Below are 14,246 nucleotides of genomic sequence, written 5' to 3' on the forward strand. Positions count from 1 at the left end.
AGTGAAAGTTAATCAAATGTTCATGGAGTCCTGGGCCCGTAGAGGGTCATGTCTCATTGCTTCCATCTTGGAAGGAAAACCACAGCTATTTCTTACCCACATCTCTTGCAGCATAACTGGCCTTCTTTTCCTCATGATGACTGAGATTCTACCCACAAGCAGTCACAGAATTATGGATAGGGAGAGACTTCTGTGGAACAATGGCTCTCAGATTCAAATATGCACCTGAATCTCCTGGGGATCTTCTTAAAATGCCAATTCTGACTCAGCCGGTCTAGGGTAGTTCAGACATGCTGGGTTTCTGACAAGTTTTCAGGTGATGCTGATGCTGCTGGTCCAGGGACCACACTTCTAGTACCTTTAGTTAAGAAGGTACAGGCTGTCTGATCCATTCCTCCACCTTCATTTGGGCTATGACTTATGAGGCCAAATTACTTAGAGAAAAAATGGTAAGTTTTGCTAGCAATACCAACTTTACTTATACAACTAAGCCATACCAGTCATTCAGATCATTTATGATGTCAGAAAATCTCCGTATCCTAAAGCTGGTTTTCTGATATCACCCAAATTCCCTCTGCTTCAATGTAAAGTCTGTTTCTCTTATTCTGTATGTAGCACTGTAGCAGAGTTATCACTTCCACTGGTTCCCCTCAGTAGTTGGCTTGGTGGGCCTCAGGGGTCCTCAGCCTGGGTTGCACAATGGAAATATTTGGGAGACTTTGAACTCTTCCAGTGCCCTGTCCACCTATACCCCATCCCAGGATCTGGGCATCAGTAGTGTTTAAAGCTCCCCAGGTGATTCCACCATGCAGCCAGGGCTGACAACCACTGGTCTAGCTTTTCTCCATATTCCCCTAGAAATATGGGATGTATGGGACAAGCACAATAACCCTAATCCCTTTCCTAGTCTTCCTTTATTCAATGAATCTGTATTGAACATTGATTTTATGCCAGGCAGTGGGCTATATGCTGGGCAGAAACAGTGCACAGGAGAAGAAGTATAGCCGGGAGATTGTCAATGTTTAGGAAGCTGGGCTTCTTACACATGCTTCTCACATTCTATTTTGGGGCCTGGTTCCTCTTGTCTAAAAATGGGGGCCTTTTGATACAATGCTCCTGGATCTGACATATCTGTTCTGATATCATCCTCCGTCTTTCCAGAACGCTTGGGAAACTCCGCTCTTGCTTTTGTTCATCTCACTGTATTCTTGACTCCTTGAAATACTTAGAAAACTTACTCATACATCCCTGCCTTCTTCGAAAGAAGGAAAATTTAGGTTGTTGGGTTTTTTTTTCCTTTTCATTTGCCAACTTTCCCTTTTCCCCTCTCTGTGTCTTTCCTTCCCTGGGTTGAGTCATGTAGGTCTTCTGAATCTATGGAATATATTCCTCTAGGTTCAGCATCATGTTTTTGTCTATGTTGTGACAGGCAAGCCTGACCAGTTAGCCACAAATATACAAGAATGTTGCTTAAGGCCTGCTCTTCAAAAGTGAGGTCCGTGCATCTGCATAATTGGTGTCACTTAGAGTATTATTTGAAATGTATAATTTTGGGCCCTGACTCAGACCTACTGAATCAGATCCCCAGGCAGTTCCTATGCATTTTCAGTCTGAGATGCTCTTAGGGAACTTTGAGGAATGGAAAGTTATTATGCACCTCAGAATTTCACTCTCATCTATGGGTTTTCAGATTCACAGTTGAAAATGTTGATTCATAGTTATTTCAAACTTTAATAGCCTGACTAGTTTTCAAATACTCAGTGTTCTTAAAGAGAAGATGGTCCATAAACTTTGGGTTCTGGTTCAGGCAGCACAGCTGACGTCCTGCTGTAAACACTAAAGCTCCTAATTTGTCTGCTTGTTCTGTTGGAGGGCATCCTCTCCCACACAAATGTGGCAGTGAAGGTGCCTGTGAGTTGGGCCAAATTTTCTCCTTAAAAAGACTTCGAATGTGCTCAAACACTAGGAACAAGTGTTTGGTTATGGTCCCAGAACTTCTGGCACATAAAGCATGAAGAGACAATTTTGGATTGAAACTTTTTTAGGGTAGTTGTTACTACTAACGACCTTGATCACAGAAAAGAGCCTTCTTAACCCCTGACTTGGGGTAAAACTGCATGCTGATGGTTCTGCCAGTGTGGGTTAATGCAAAAGGCATCCCTACCTTGCCATGAAGCTGAAGAACTTGACCTGTTGGGTAAAGTTCTTTAGCATTGTCCACTTGAACAATGGAGAATGTCTGCCAAGTGTGGTGATTTCAGATTTAGCAGAGTTACAAACTTTTTTCCTTTTGCAATAATTATCCAATGAGTTTAGCTGCGTCTTAAGGTAATCTTCATTTCTAACAATAGAATTACGTTCATGGAACAGTAGTTCTTAACCTTGACTGTACATTTGAACCCCCAGGAAGCTTTAAAATGTATTGATTTCTCAGTTTCCAAAGAGATACTGATTTAATTGGTTTGAGGTGAGGCCTGTGTTTCAATGTATATAGGGCTCCTCAGGTGATTCTGACATGTAGCCAGGTTTGATAATCATTGTCATGGAGGGCCTTATCTTCTGATTTACCAGTGTTCATGTAGCCAGTGAATCTAATAGCTGTGTCACATTATCAGATATGCTAAATATCAGAGTCACTCACTCACTAGCTGTGTGCCCTTCAAAGAATCTTTAAAATTTTTTAAGACTCAGTTTTTTCTTCTCTAAAATAAGGACCATTACTACGTTTGAGGATAGTTGTGGAGATTTAAATAAAACACATAAGATGACTACAGCAGTGCCTAACATGCAGTCAGCACTCAACAAAATAGGAGTTCTTGCAAAGAATTGTGGACATGGCCCTATTAAAGACACTAGGAACAGAACTGGATCTCCTGAGTCAGGTGGTAGTGTTACCATACAGGCTTTGACAGGGAGCTCTCTCCTGAGGCTGTGCAGTTGGACCCACAGATGGTGCCTAAAGTAAGATCAAGGAATGCCCTGAAGAGGTCTGTCATTGTTCTTAGCTGTCTTAAGGTGAAACAGAATGGAGCAGTAGCCTTTTGGTCCTCAGGCAAATAGAAACCCAGCCCAGAAGCCTGTAGAGAATAAGACTAATAAAATATCAAAGGACATCCCAGGAGAAAGTAATGGGTCTCAACTTTGAGAATTAGATTGTGTCCCTTTTTAAAACAGGACAGGTGTTGACACTATGAGCTCATTAAAGCCCATGGAAAAATTGAAGTAAATGTGTGGTAAAGAACACTTGCCATGGAAATCTAAGAACCAGTAATCTCTTGGATTGTTTTTTTCTATTTAATTTTAGGCTATTAATCAGAGATTTTAAAATAAATGCTTTCTCTGTTTTTCTTTTTAAAACCTGTCTATTTGAATGTGAACATATGATGAAAATACATGTATATATACGTGTGTGTGTGTGTATAGCATTCATTTAAATATAAATCAGGGTTTGCTAAATAGATCCATAGCACTTTAGAACCAAAGGATTTCTGTTAGGGTGAACTGTGGAATCTCCAAAATGTGACAATAATACCAAGAGTATACATTCAAGTGAAATCATCCCCCTGATTCTCAATCAAAATGCTGGCTCTATACTACTCTTGCATAAGCCACACCAGGGATACCCACGCTTCCCAATTTGCACTTTGAAGTGCAACCCAGATTTGGCCACTCTAGCTGACCTGAAAATCTACCATTAAAATAGATTCTAAAATGTAGTATTTTCTAAATAATTGAGCTGCCCATAGGATGTTTGAATATAATTTATGGGTAATGTTAACTGAGCTCTGGCTTAACTCTAAGCTCTCTTCCATTCTGTTGCCAGAGTGGCCTTTAGGAAAACAGAGACTTGGTTATGTTACTCCACTATTCAGAAAATCTTCAACAATTTCAAATCAATGTCTTTAGCTTGGCACTCAAGATTCCCACAAATCTGGCCCCAAACTACTCTCTGGTTCTGACTTTTCCTGCATGTCTTGTGATGCCCATCTCTGCATCTTTGTTCACCCTGTCCCTTCTTAAAATATCCTTTTCATTTCATGTCTGCCTTTCAAAACCTCACTCATTCTTTTTTTTTTTTTTAATTTTTTTTTCAACGTTTATTTATTTTTTGGGACAGAGAGAGACAGAGCATGAACGGGGGAGGGGCAGAGAGAGAGGGAGACACAGAATCAGAAACAGGCTCCAGGCTCTGAGCCATCAGCCCAGAGCCTGACGCGGGGCTCGAACCCACGGACCGCGAGATCGTGACCTGGCTGAAGTCGGACGCTTAACCGACTGCGCCACCCAGGCGCCCCAACTCATTCTTTACACCACAGATTAGATGCTGCCTTCTGTATGGGACATCCCTGGTCCCCACCCAAACTTACTGTTATCCTAATTTTGCTTTTTTCCTGCTCATTCTACTTCTCTTCTCTCTGCCTTCTAGAGCTTCGTATTACTGCTACAGCATTAATTACACGTTTCCTTGTGTTAGCAAGTGTTTGGGGAGTAATAGTAAATAGTGCTTAAGGGAAAGTAATATAGACTTTGGACCAAACTAGACCTGAATTAAAACCCTCTTAGGCAAGTCACTTAATTTTTCTGAATTTCAGCTTCTTTATGTGTAAACTGAAGAAAATTTAACCAAATGTGCATGGATTGGCAGGGGAGAATATGAGAATGTGCAGTAAAGGCTTCTAATAAGAAGTAGCTATCATTACCACAATTATTCAGATCATCTCCCCAGCTAGTTCATCTGCAGTACCTTGCAACATCTCACCCTCCACAGCATTTTCTGAATTGAATGGAAACAGCCCAAATTGATGACATCTGCTGCCTGGATCTCACTGAGCTATTAGTTTTTCAACATCTGTTTTGAATTTCAGGAAGAAATGTCCATTTTTAGGCAGCATCAACATTTTCCTGTGGAATTTCAGTGTTTCTCAGTCCTGAAATGATTATGACTTGTGCTTGATTGAATCCAAGTCAGCAGAGCCACGGAGAACAGCCCAGCGCATGAGCATATCTACTTTACATAGGCCTATGAGAGTGTAGCCCTCTGTACCTAGAGTCTGAACACCGCGGAACATTATGTCAGTTTTTAATGACATTGCCCTTTGCTCATATGTTCAAATTGTGGCAGTAATGGAGCTTGGGAAGCTCTTCATTATCCACAATACTGCAAGACGAGGAGAGCACAGAGACCCTAGTTTCTCTGATGTCTTGACTTCTGGTAACTACACAGGATACACTCAGAATGTGTTTATAATGACAGTTATTGACTACATTCTCTAGACTCCCAATTTCCTAATAAAGCCCAAAAGAATAAGAAGAAGCCAAAATTTTCTTTGGGAGTTTATTGTTTCCTATGGAAAGCAGAATTTTCTAAATCACCGTGCTTCATGAATCCCGAGTCTCTGTTTCAGCACCAAGGACAGAGCATCACTGGGCTTCATGCCCATCTCACCCTCTATAATCAACAAAATTTTAAATGTTTTAAAATTTCTGCTCAGATTTTATGCAATCATCTAGTATATTGGTTTTCTGAACACTAGTTATGTGTAATACATTGTGTGATGTAGAAAGACTCACTAGCCAAATACAGCTCTCAAGGCAGAACTGAGGCAGGAGATGTATAAGAAAGGCAAGTTAATAAATAATAGAACAGTATATGACAAGTACTATTACAGAATTATGTATAAGTCATGTGGGAGCCTGGAGAGGGAATAATCAATTCTAACTGATAAAGGAAGACTTTACAGAGGATCTGACATTTGAGCTGGGTACCAAGAAGTTTACAGTATAGAGAAAAGACTCCAAGAATGAATGAGTGAGTACATAGTGTATTCAAGGATTTCTGGAAATGTGGTTTTGTGTTTGAAAATTGGGGTGAGTGGAAGGTTAAAGTAAGAGATAAAGAATAGACTAAGACAGATCCCTACATACTTGTATACCAAGCTAAGGGAGTTAAGCTTAATCCTGGGAAAATTGAGAGTCACTGAAGTATGTTGAACAGGAACATGATCTGATCACATTTGTGTTTTAGAAAGATAATTCATACAGCAGGAGAGAGACTATACTGAAAAAAAGAAGTAAGAGGGCAGAAAGACAGATAAGGGTGACATTTTTCCGTATAGTCCTGGGAATGAGGGATTACTCCATCATAACCAAGGTTAGACAGAGAGAATTTACTTGGCCCAGCTCCCAATATTTCACATGTGGATTATGTCTCTCCAGATTCTTCCAAGAAGATAAAGGATGTCTTGGCTGAGTTTAATGAGGGTGGGAGCCTCAAACAATATGATCCACATGAGGTAAGAATGTTTGCATTTCAAGCCTTTAGCTCTATTTTCCAGCCTTTCCATAATTTGTTCCCCTCTTAGAAGTTTAGCTCATCTTGAAGAACTTGCTTGTCAACATATTTTATCTTAAATCTTAAGTGAGGTATTGGTGCTCCCTGGAATTATATGTTTGCCAAGTTTAATCACCCTCTCATTGTCCTAGAAGACTACCTCATACTTTCTCCTCTCTCTTCAAATCTTTCCACTTTCCTGTCTTCATTGTCAGTTATCAACCATGCTTTCTCCTTCACTGAGAAAATAGAAACAATCAGAAGAGATCTTCCATGAGACCCTCACCTACCTCTGTATCTTTTTTCCTGAAACTACGGATGAATTCTCCATGCTCTTAGTTAAGTTCAGCTCCTCCATGTGTACACTAATTCCCATCCTTTTCTGGTCTATTGACAGGCATTGCTTTCTCTGTTTATATATCTTGTTCACATCAACTTTCCACTATTCGTTAGGTTTTTCTCATCAACATATAAACATACTGTTATTTGTGCAATATAAAAAATATTTTTCCGACTCCAGTTCTCTCTCCAACTGGAGACATTTGTCTATAGTCACTGCCTCCAATTTCTCTTCTTCCCACTTTTTGAGAGCCCTTCAATCAGAGTGTAACCCCCACTTCTCCACTAAAACCACTACTGAAGATAGCGAAGGATCTCCATGTGGCTAAAACTCAATAGTCATTTTACCTAACAGCATTTGGACACAGTTGGTCATATCCTCCTCCACTTTCTTCACTTGGATTTCAGGACACTGGTTCTCCCTTTACTCCTCTGACTTGACATTTCCACTTAACAATCAAATCGGTATCTCAGAATAACATGAGCTAAACCGAGCCTGTTGATCTTACCCTGTAAAGCTGATTTTGCCAGCAGTCTTCCCCATTTCAGCAAATAACTCCATTCTTCAAGTTCTTCAGTCTAAAACTATGGAGTCATCATTGACTTCCTCTCACATCCCACATCCAGTTTATCAGCAAACCCTAACTTCTACCTTCAAAATATATCCAAAATCTAGTCACATCTCACCACTTACCTGAGAGACCACCATATTTTGCCCAGATTATTGTAATAGTCACCTAACTAGGCTCCCTGCTTCTGCTCTTGACCTTTAAAGTCTATTCTTTGCACACATCCTGAGCAATCTGTTAGCACTTAAGTCAGATCATCTCACTGCTCTGCTCTACAATCCCTCATGGTCCCTCTACCCCCTACTCAGAGTTAAAATCAAGGTCATTACCATCTAACCTCATCTCTTGCTATTCTCCTCCTCATTGGTTTCCAGCCATATTAGCCTCTTTGATGCTGTCAAACAAGCCAAGGTTGCTGTAACCTCAGTACTTTTGCATTTGCCTTTGCCTTTTCCTGGAATGTTTCTCCCTCAGTATCCGCGTTATTTCCTCACCTCCTTCAAGCGTTTGCTCAAGTCACCTTCTTAATGAATGTCACCTACTGTATTTAAAATTTAAGCCCTCTTTCCTTTCTTATCTTTCCATTCTATGTTATTGTCTTTCTTAGTATTTCTCGCCATCTGTCATGCTATATAACTTTTTAATTGTCTGTTTCTCCCATTAGAGCACTTTTGTTCATTTCAGTATCCCCAGTGCCCAGAAGAATATCTGGCTCATAGCAGGCACTGAAGAAATATTTGTTGAATGAGCAAATGAATGGAAGACATCCCCAACTTTCAAATTCAACTCATCTAATGTTTCTTGAGCATCCAGGCACTGTGTTGGGCACTATAGAAGATACAAAGATGAGAAAGCATGATTACTGCCCTCCAGAACTTACTTCCTATTGGCAGGCTCAAGTTTAAGAGCCATGACCCTGGAGTTACATGGTCTTAGGTTAGATGTCTACCTTTGCTGCCAACCAGTAATGTGGCCTGAAATAATATTTCACGTTTCTGAACCTTAGTTTCCTTTTCTGTGACCTGAAGATAACAACAACCAAACAAAAATGTTGAAGTTTACAGAAGAGTGGATTGAATGAGATAATTTTTGCGAAATATCTAATACTTTATGGGACACTTAAAAAAGGGTACTTACTATTATTTCCTTTCTGGCTCCTTTCCCCAGAATGTTTTAAACTCAACTTCCTTTTCCCTGCTCCTGGGTCCTTTTATGAAGGCTAATTGCATAAAAATGACTGATCAGCAGGACAAACTTGGGATGATGCTGGCCACTTACTTATTTGTATTGTCATCCTTTCAACAAACCTTGAGTCAACCCCTTCTCTGCTGGGCACTGGCAGTGAATCAACAAAGTACATGTCCTCAAAGTATACCAGAGCAGGGGCTTTGGATAAAATGCACCAATCATTAGGAGAATGAAGCAGGAAGAAGGTTGCCAGCACAGGGGCTAGACTGAGAATGAGCCCTTTCAAAGAACATTCCTGAGGAGAAGATGGTGGAGCCAGCAAAAAACTCCTTGCCCCTCCCACCCGCCTCCCCAGCCCCCAGCTCCAAAACACAGGAACAAAGAAGGGTGGGGGCTGCTAATCAGCCCATCAGCCACGTGGCTGAAGAGTGGGAGGGGAACAATTTGGTCAGGGCCACAGAGGGTGTGAAGGCCACAGGGAGCTTTCAGAAGCAGAGAGCTGTTTGGCTGTTAGGAGTCTGCTGCCACCCCCGCCTCCATCATGCTGGCCCCCACTCTTTGTATGCCAGGCACTGCTGTGTCCCAGGGAAGTTCTGTCATTCTGATTTTATTCTCCCTCACAGTACGGCTGGCTTCTAGTAGGTGTAATGTCCCGGCACGGGGTTGGGGAAACAAAAAGAATTTAATTTCTCTTGAGCTTGATGGCCTGCTGCTGCCAAAATGTCTCAAGGAGGAATGAGTTAGTTGTGGGAAGGGGCAGGTGGCTAGGAAAGCAAGGCGAGGTATAAAAGTTTGCAGAGTTGGGGGACGGGGGGGCACCTGGCTGGCTCAGTCGGTTAAGCATCGTACTCTTGATTTCGGCTCAGGTCATGATCTCACGGTTTGTGGGATTGAGCCCCAAGTCAGCACAGAGGCTGCTTGGGATTCTTTCCCTCCCTCTTTCTCTGCCCCTCCTCTGCTCTCTCTCTCTCTCTCAAATAAACATTTTTTTTAAAAAAAGTTTGCAGAGTGGAGCACTGCATCTGGCCATGCCCTTGCCCATCAGCACTGAGTGATTCTCTGGAGAACTGAGTATAGCAGAAGACAGCCAGAAAGTGGACAAGAACAGTGGAACAGAAGGGGCAAGGTGGCTTGGTGGCCCTATGATCTTAGACTCAAGACACATCTAAGCACAAAACCCAGCTCTATCACTTGCTTTATGACTTTGAACAAGTTATTTATCTTTTCAGAATTTTTTTCATCCACAAAATGGCAGTAATAGTCCCACCTCATACTGTTATTTTAAGACTTGAGATCATGTACGTAAACTGCCCAATACAGAGTAAGCTGTCCATATAGTTCCCCTCCCTTCTTAACCTGTATAGGAATTAACACTTTAAACAGATTACAGAAACAGCAATTGTCCAGCTATCTCCTACATGAAAGTTGCAGTTTCTGGGGGGAAAAAACCCAGGCCTGTGCCATGACAGTGCCTAGCATGTTATTCCAGAGCTCAGAGAATTGCTAACCTGCCTCATAGTGTTTGTTTATCTGGTTTTGACATAGAACACCACTTTCTACCTGTCACACATTCACTAGCAACTACGAGCCTGGCTTATGCTCATAAAGAACTTACTCATAACCCAGATATAACTTTAAGAGTGGCACATAGTCACATTTCTTTGCCTACTGTACTTGAGGTTCCCGGAGAGGGTGGCAGGGAGCCGTATGTTAACACTGGGACCCAGAACAGATATGGTAACAGGAGCTCTAGACTGGGAGTCAGAAGATTGGGCTTCTGGTTTTCCTTTACTGCTAGGTGGCTGGGGCAAGTCCCTGAACTTTCAGAGCCTCAGTGACATGAGGACATCTAGGCTGTTCTGGTATGAATGACCTTTGTTTCTGGGCTTATTCTGTGCCATCCTGTTGCCCAGAATATGATCATGAATGGTTGGACATGTGTTTAATCATTGTTTTCTAAGTTCTCATAACAGTTTTTTCTTTTCCTATGGCACTCACCACTATTGATTCTATACTAGAATTATTTTAATACCTGAGTCTCTTTGAAGGTATGGACCCATGTGCGTTTCTTTGGTGTGTTCCCCAAGGTGTTTCTTGTATCTAAAAGGCATATATATATATATATATATATATATATATATATATATAATTACTGAATAGAACCCACAATAATTGGTGACAGCCAAGTGTACCAATGAGAAACCCAACATCCACTAAAATACCTCTCAGGCAACACTATTGTAGATGGTGTGGCGGATACTTAGATGAAATAAGATATTTTACTACCTTCCTAGAGCTCCAGATCTAGTTGAGGGACTAAGGATATGTATGTTACAAACAACTATATATTAATAGAGGGCAGCAGATATAAGTGTGATAGGATAGGAACCAAAGTGGAAAAGTACAGAAATTCAGGTATAGGAGATCATACTAGGCTTCCTAGAGGAGGTGACATGTGGGCAGGACCTTAAAGGGTAGCTAGAATGTTAACCTCTTAAAGGGTAGAGAAGGAAGCAGTTTATGTGTTATGCATGGATGCTTGATCAGGAAAGAACATGGAGATCAGTGTGGACAGAATGTGGAGGTACACGTAGGGAATTATAGGAGAACATACCAGAATGGTCTCAGTACTTAAAGTAGCTACATATCTAGGTTGGAGTGGAATTATGGGAGGGCTGTGAATCCCAGAGGACTCAAGGAGTATACAGGATGATCCACTGGAATGTGGGAACACTACAAATTATATTTTCTATTTGCATTGATTTTTATCTCATCTAGCTTCTATTTTCTAATTTCTTCTTTTGTGTATGTTTTATAATGTTTTAGAGGAACACAATAGTACATGTATATAATTTATAAGTAAAGATAAATGGGAATGCATGTTTAAATGTTATAGAAGGGCACATGATTTTAAAACTGATCTAACCTCTCCTGTGGTGATAAGAAGCCATGGAAAGTTTTTGAATAGAGAATCAATCTGATCAGAACTGTGCTTTGGTAAGATCAGTTTGGCAAGGATGGATAAGATGAGAGGACTGACAGATGGGGTGGAAGCAAGGAAGCCTTCGAGAAGTATTACAGTGGTCCAGGCAGGATGCAGGAAACAGAAGTCTGAAACCAGGAACATTGGGCCTTCAATGGCCTTCTTGTCAGAGTGGTGGCAGATGGGCAGTGGACACACAGAAAAGACTGAATGTGACCAATATTACAAAAGAACCGTGAACAGAAGTAAGGGACAAGACCTAATCTCAGATGACTGGGGGTTCAAAGCTGAGCCTGGAATATCGGGAGAATGATGGTATTGTTGACATTAACAAACAGCAGGGTTAGGAAGAGGAGCCGGTTCAGAGAGGAATATAATAAAAGTTTAGAACTTGAGACCTTTTAGTTCATCCCTCACAATTTGCTGTCAAAGAAACTGAGGTTCACAAAGCAGAGGAAATGTGGTAGAGCTGAGACCAGTCACGAAGTCTCCTAAATCCCACTCTGATCTTGTTTGATGACCTTTCAGCTTTGGTTTTTTAATAGCATTATGTTAGACTTTGTTTAGTTAAACTTTCTCTTTTTAAAAATCATTTAGGATAGTCTGTTTTCCAGAAATATTTTATGTTGATAATTCTCAGTTTGATGCTAACCAAAAAAGATTAACAGGATACTTTGGAGCTCAAAACTACAGTTAACCCTTGAGTAATGTGGGGGTTAGGGTCACTGACCCCCCCCACACACACAGTTGAAAATCCATGTATAACTTTTGACTCCCTGAAAGCTTAACTATAAATAGCCTCCTGTTGACTGGAAGCCCTACTTTTAACATAAACATTGATTAACACACATTTTCTATGTTATTTGTATTGTATATAGTGTATTATATTGTACAATAAAGGAAGCTAAAGAATGGAAGATGTCATTAAGGAAATCATAAGGAAGAGAAAATACATTTACAGTATTGTTCTGTATTTATTGAAAAAATTCTGCATGTAAGTGGGCTTGCACAGTTCAAACCTGTGTTGCTCAAGGGTCAACTGGATGTTGGAAACAGTACTTGTCAATTAAAATAGTATGAAGGAAAAGACAGTGCAAAAAGAGCCTTTTAAAATAAGGACAGTAACATCAGCAAATAGTCAAATCAAAGCAGAGAATGAGGAGAACCAAAATAGCACAACACTACAGAAAACAGAAAGTTTTAAGAAGAGGATGGAATGCTACAGAGAAGCCAAAGATGAGCAAGTCTGAAAAGAGACGATTGAACCTATGACCTTCAAGAGAGTGGGTTCAGAGGTGATGGGCTAGAGCCCAGAGCAAATGGGACTAAGGAGGTGATGAGGCTAGTGTGGTCTGGCTGGAGAACGGTGAAGGGGAAAGGAAGAAGGACAGGATAGTAACTCGAGTAACCAACCATTTCTTTGGAGCAGTGCCCTTGAACATGCTTGCAGGTAGAGAAGCAGATGCTGGGAGATGCCTTCAGATGCAGGGAGGCTGGAATCAAGGGTCATAGTGGGTGGGCTCCACTTGGAAAGTAGGAGGAAAAGATTTTGCTGTCACAGACTGGTAAAAAAGAGGAGGATGTGTGAGGAAGAGACATTCTGAGGTGATGCTGTGGAGACAGAGAGGGACCAAAAAAGTATAAAAGAGAGGCCCAGAGACTCAGGGGCAGAAAAGACAGAGAGATAGAGACTGATTGGTAGTTGTCACAAGAAATGTGAGTTCACCATTTGATTTGAGATCCCTTAACTTGCTAAGAGCCTGCGTTTTCCTCTGTCCGGCCAAATCAGGCTTCCTCCACTCTGTAAAGAAGATGTGTAGAACAGCCCCACCTGGGACAAGTAGAAACTGCTGTGTGAGCTCCCTCCCATTGGGACCAGGAGAGCATCCCCTGTTTTTAGGGCCAAAACTTTGTATCCCAAACCTAATTGTGTATATTCAAGGTGGCTCGTAGTTCTGGGAAGGCTCTCAGATTTTCTAGAAGAGACAAAGGGTTAAATGCTATCAACATTTTGAAAGGAGAACCAAATAGGCTCCCAGAAAGGGATTTTATTCTCATGGCTGTTGTTATTTACAAAAGCCTGCACAGCAGATCTTAGAGTAGAGCTTCCTCAGTGATTTCCAGGAGCATCTGCCGATTTGATGAAGAATCTGATGCCATCAGGGCACAAGCCAGTGATGATTCACTGCAAACTGTCTTTGTTGAGTGTTTGCTGAGCACAGCAGCCCTTTCTGGCATGGTTGCTTCCAGCCTGGGACCATAAGCCAGGCAGTAGTGGGAGAGATACAGCAGGGAGAGCTTCTAGTTTTTGGCACATTTCTTGATTCTACCTTCTGTCCTTGGCTTCCTGCTCTTCTCCTAGTGCCTAAAACCTTCGCAAGGACATGTTTAGAGAGCAGTTGAGCCAGACACATACCCTCTCCTGTTAATCTTGAGGTTCATCCAGGGAAGGTCAGTTATGAAACTAATGAAGGATGGAGCCTGTCTTTTCCTGTTTTCTGAGACTCAAATACTCAGGAATCCCATCCCTCACAACACAAACAGAAATGGAAATACCACAGAAGACCCATCTTTCTACCGTGTTTTCAGCTACATCCTTCATCTTAACTAGGATTCCAGGGCACTGACCAAGTCCGGCTTGGGGGAAGAACCCTCCACACCCAGTGCTTGCTCCCCATCACCCCTTTCTACTTAGTTTTAGACACATCTTGTTATAGAAGCCTCCTGTGAGCACCAACATGCAACCATCAGTGTTTTCTCTTTCTTGTATCCTGTTCCCTGCTCCCTGTGCCTGTCATCCTCCATCACCTACTGACCTTTTCATTCCAGCATTTAC

The 14,246-nt window shown here is 41.5% G+C and overlaps 1 protein-coding gene across 12 annotated transcripts in view; it reads left to right on the forward strand.

Moving 5' to 3' along the window:
• Positions 1 to 14,246, forward strand: part of DGKG (diacylglycerol kinase gamma) — a 216,364-nt gene that overhangs the window by 51,359 nt on the left and 150,759 nt on the right. For 11 of the 12 annotated variants that reach the window (XR_006299407.1, XR_006299410.1, XR_006299411.1 and 8 more), the window contains exon 3: positions 6,217 to 6,293. The exons of the other annotated variant lie outside the window; for it this stretch is intronic. Coding sequence is in view for 1 of the 11 variants with exons in the window: in XM_043594661.1 (XP_043450596.1) it covers positions 6,217 to 6,293 (77 nt within the window). In the remaining 10 variants the exon portion in view is untranslated. The remainder of the gene's footprint in view (positions 1 to 6,216; positions 6,294 to 14,246) is intronic. 12 annotated transcript variants of the gene reach the window in all.

Source organism: Prionailurus bengalensis, chromosome C2 (assembly GCF_016509475.1).
Source record: "Prionailurus bengalensis isolate Pbe53 chromosome C2, Fcat_Pben_1.1_paternal_pri, whole genome shotgun sequence".
Taxonomy (NCBI): domain Eukaryota; kingdom Metazoa; phylum Chordata; class Mammalia; order Carnivora; family Felidae; genus Prionailurus; species Prionailurus bengalensis.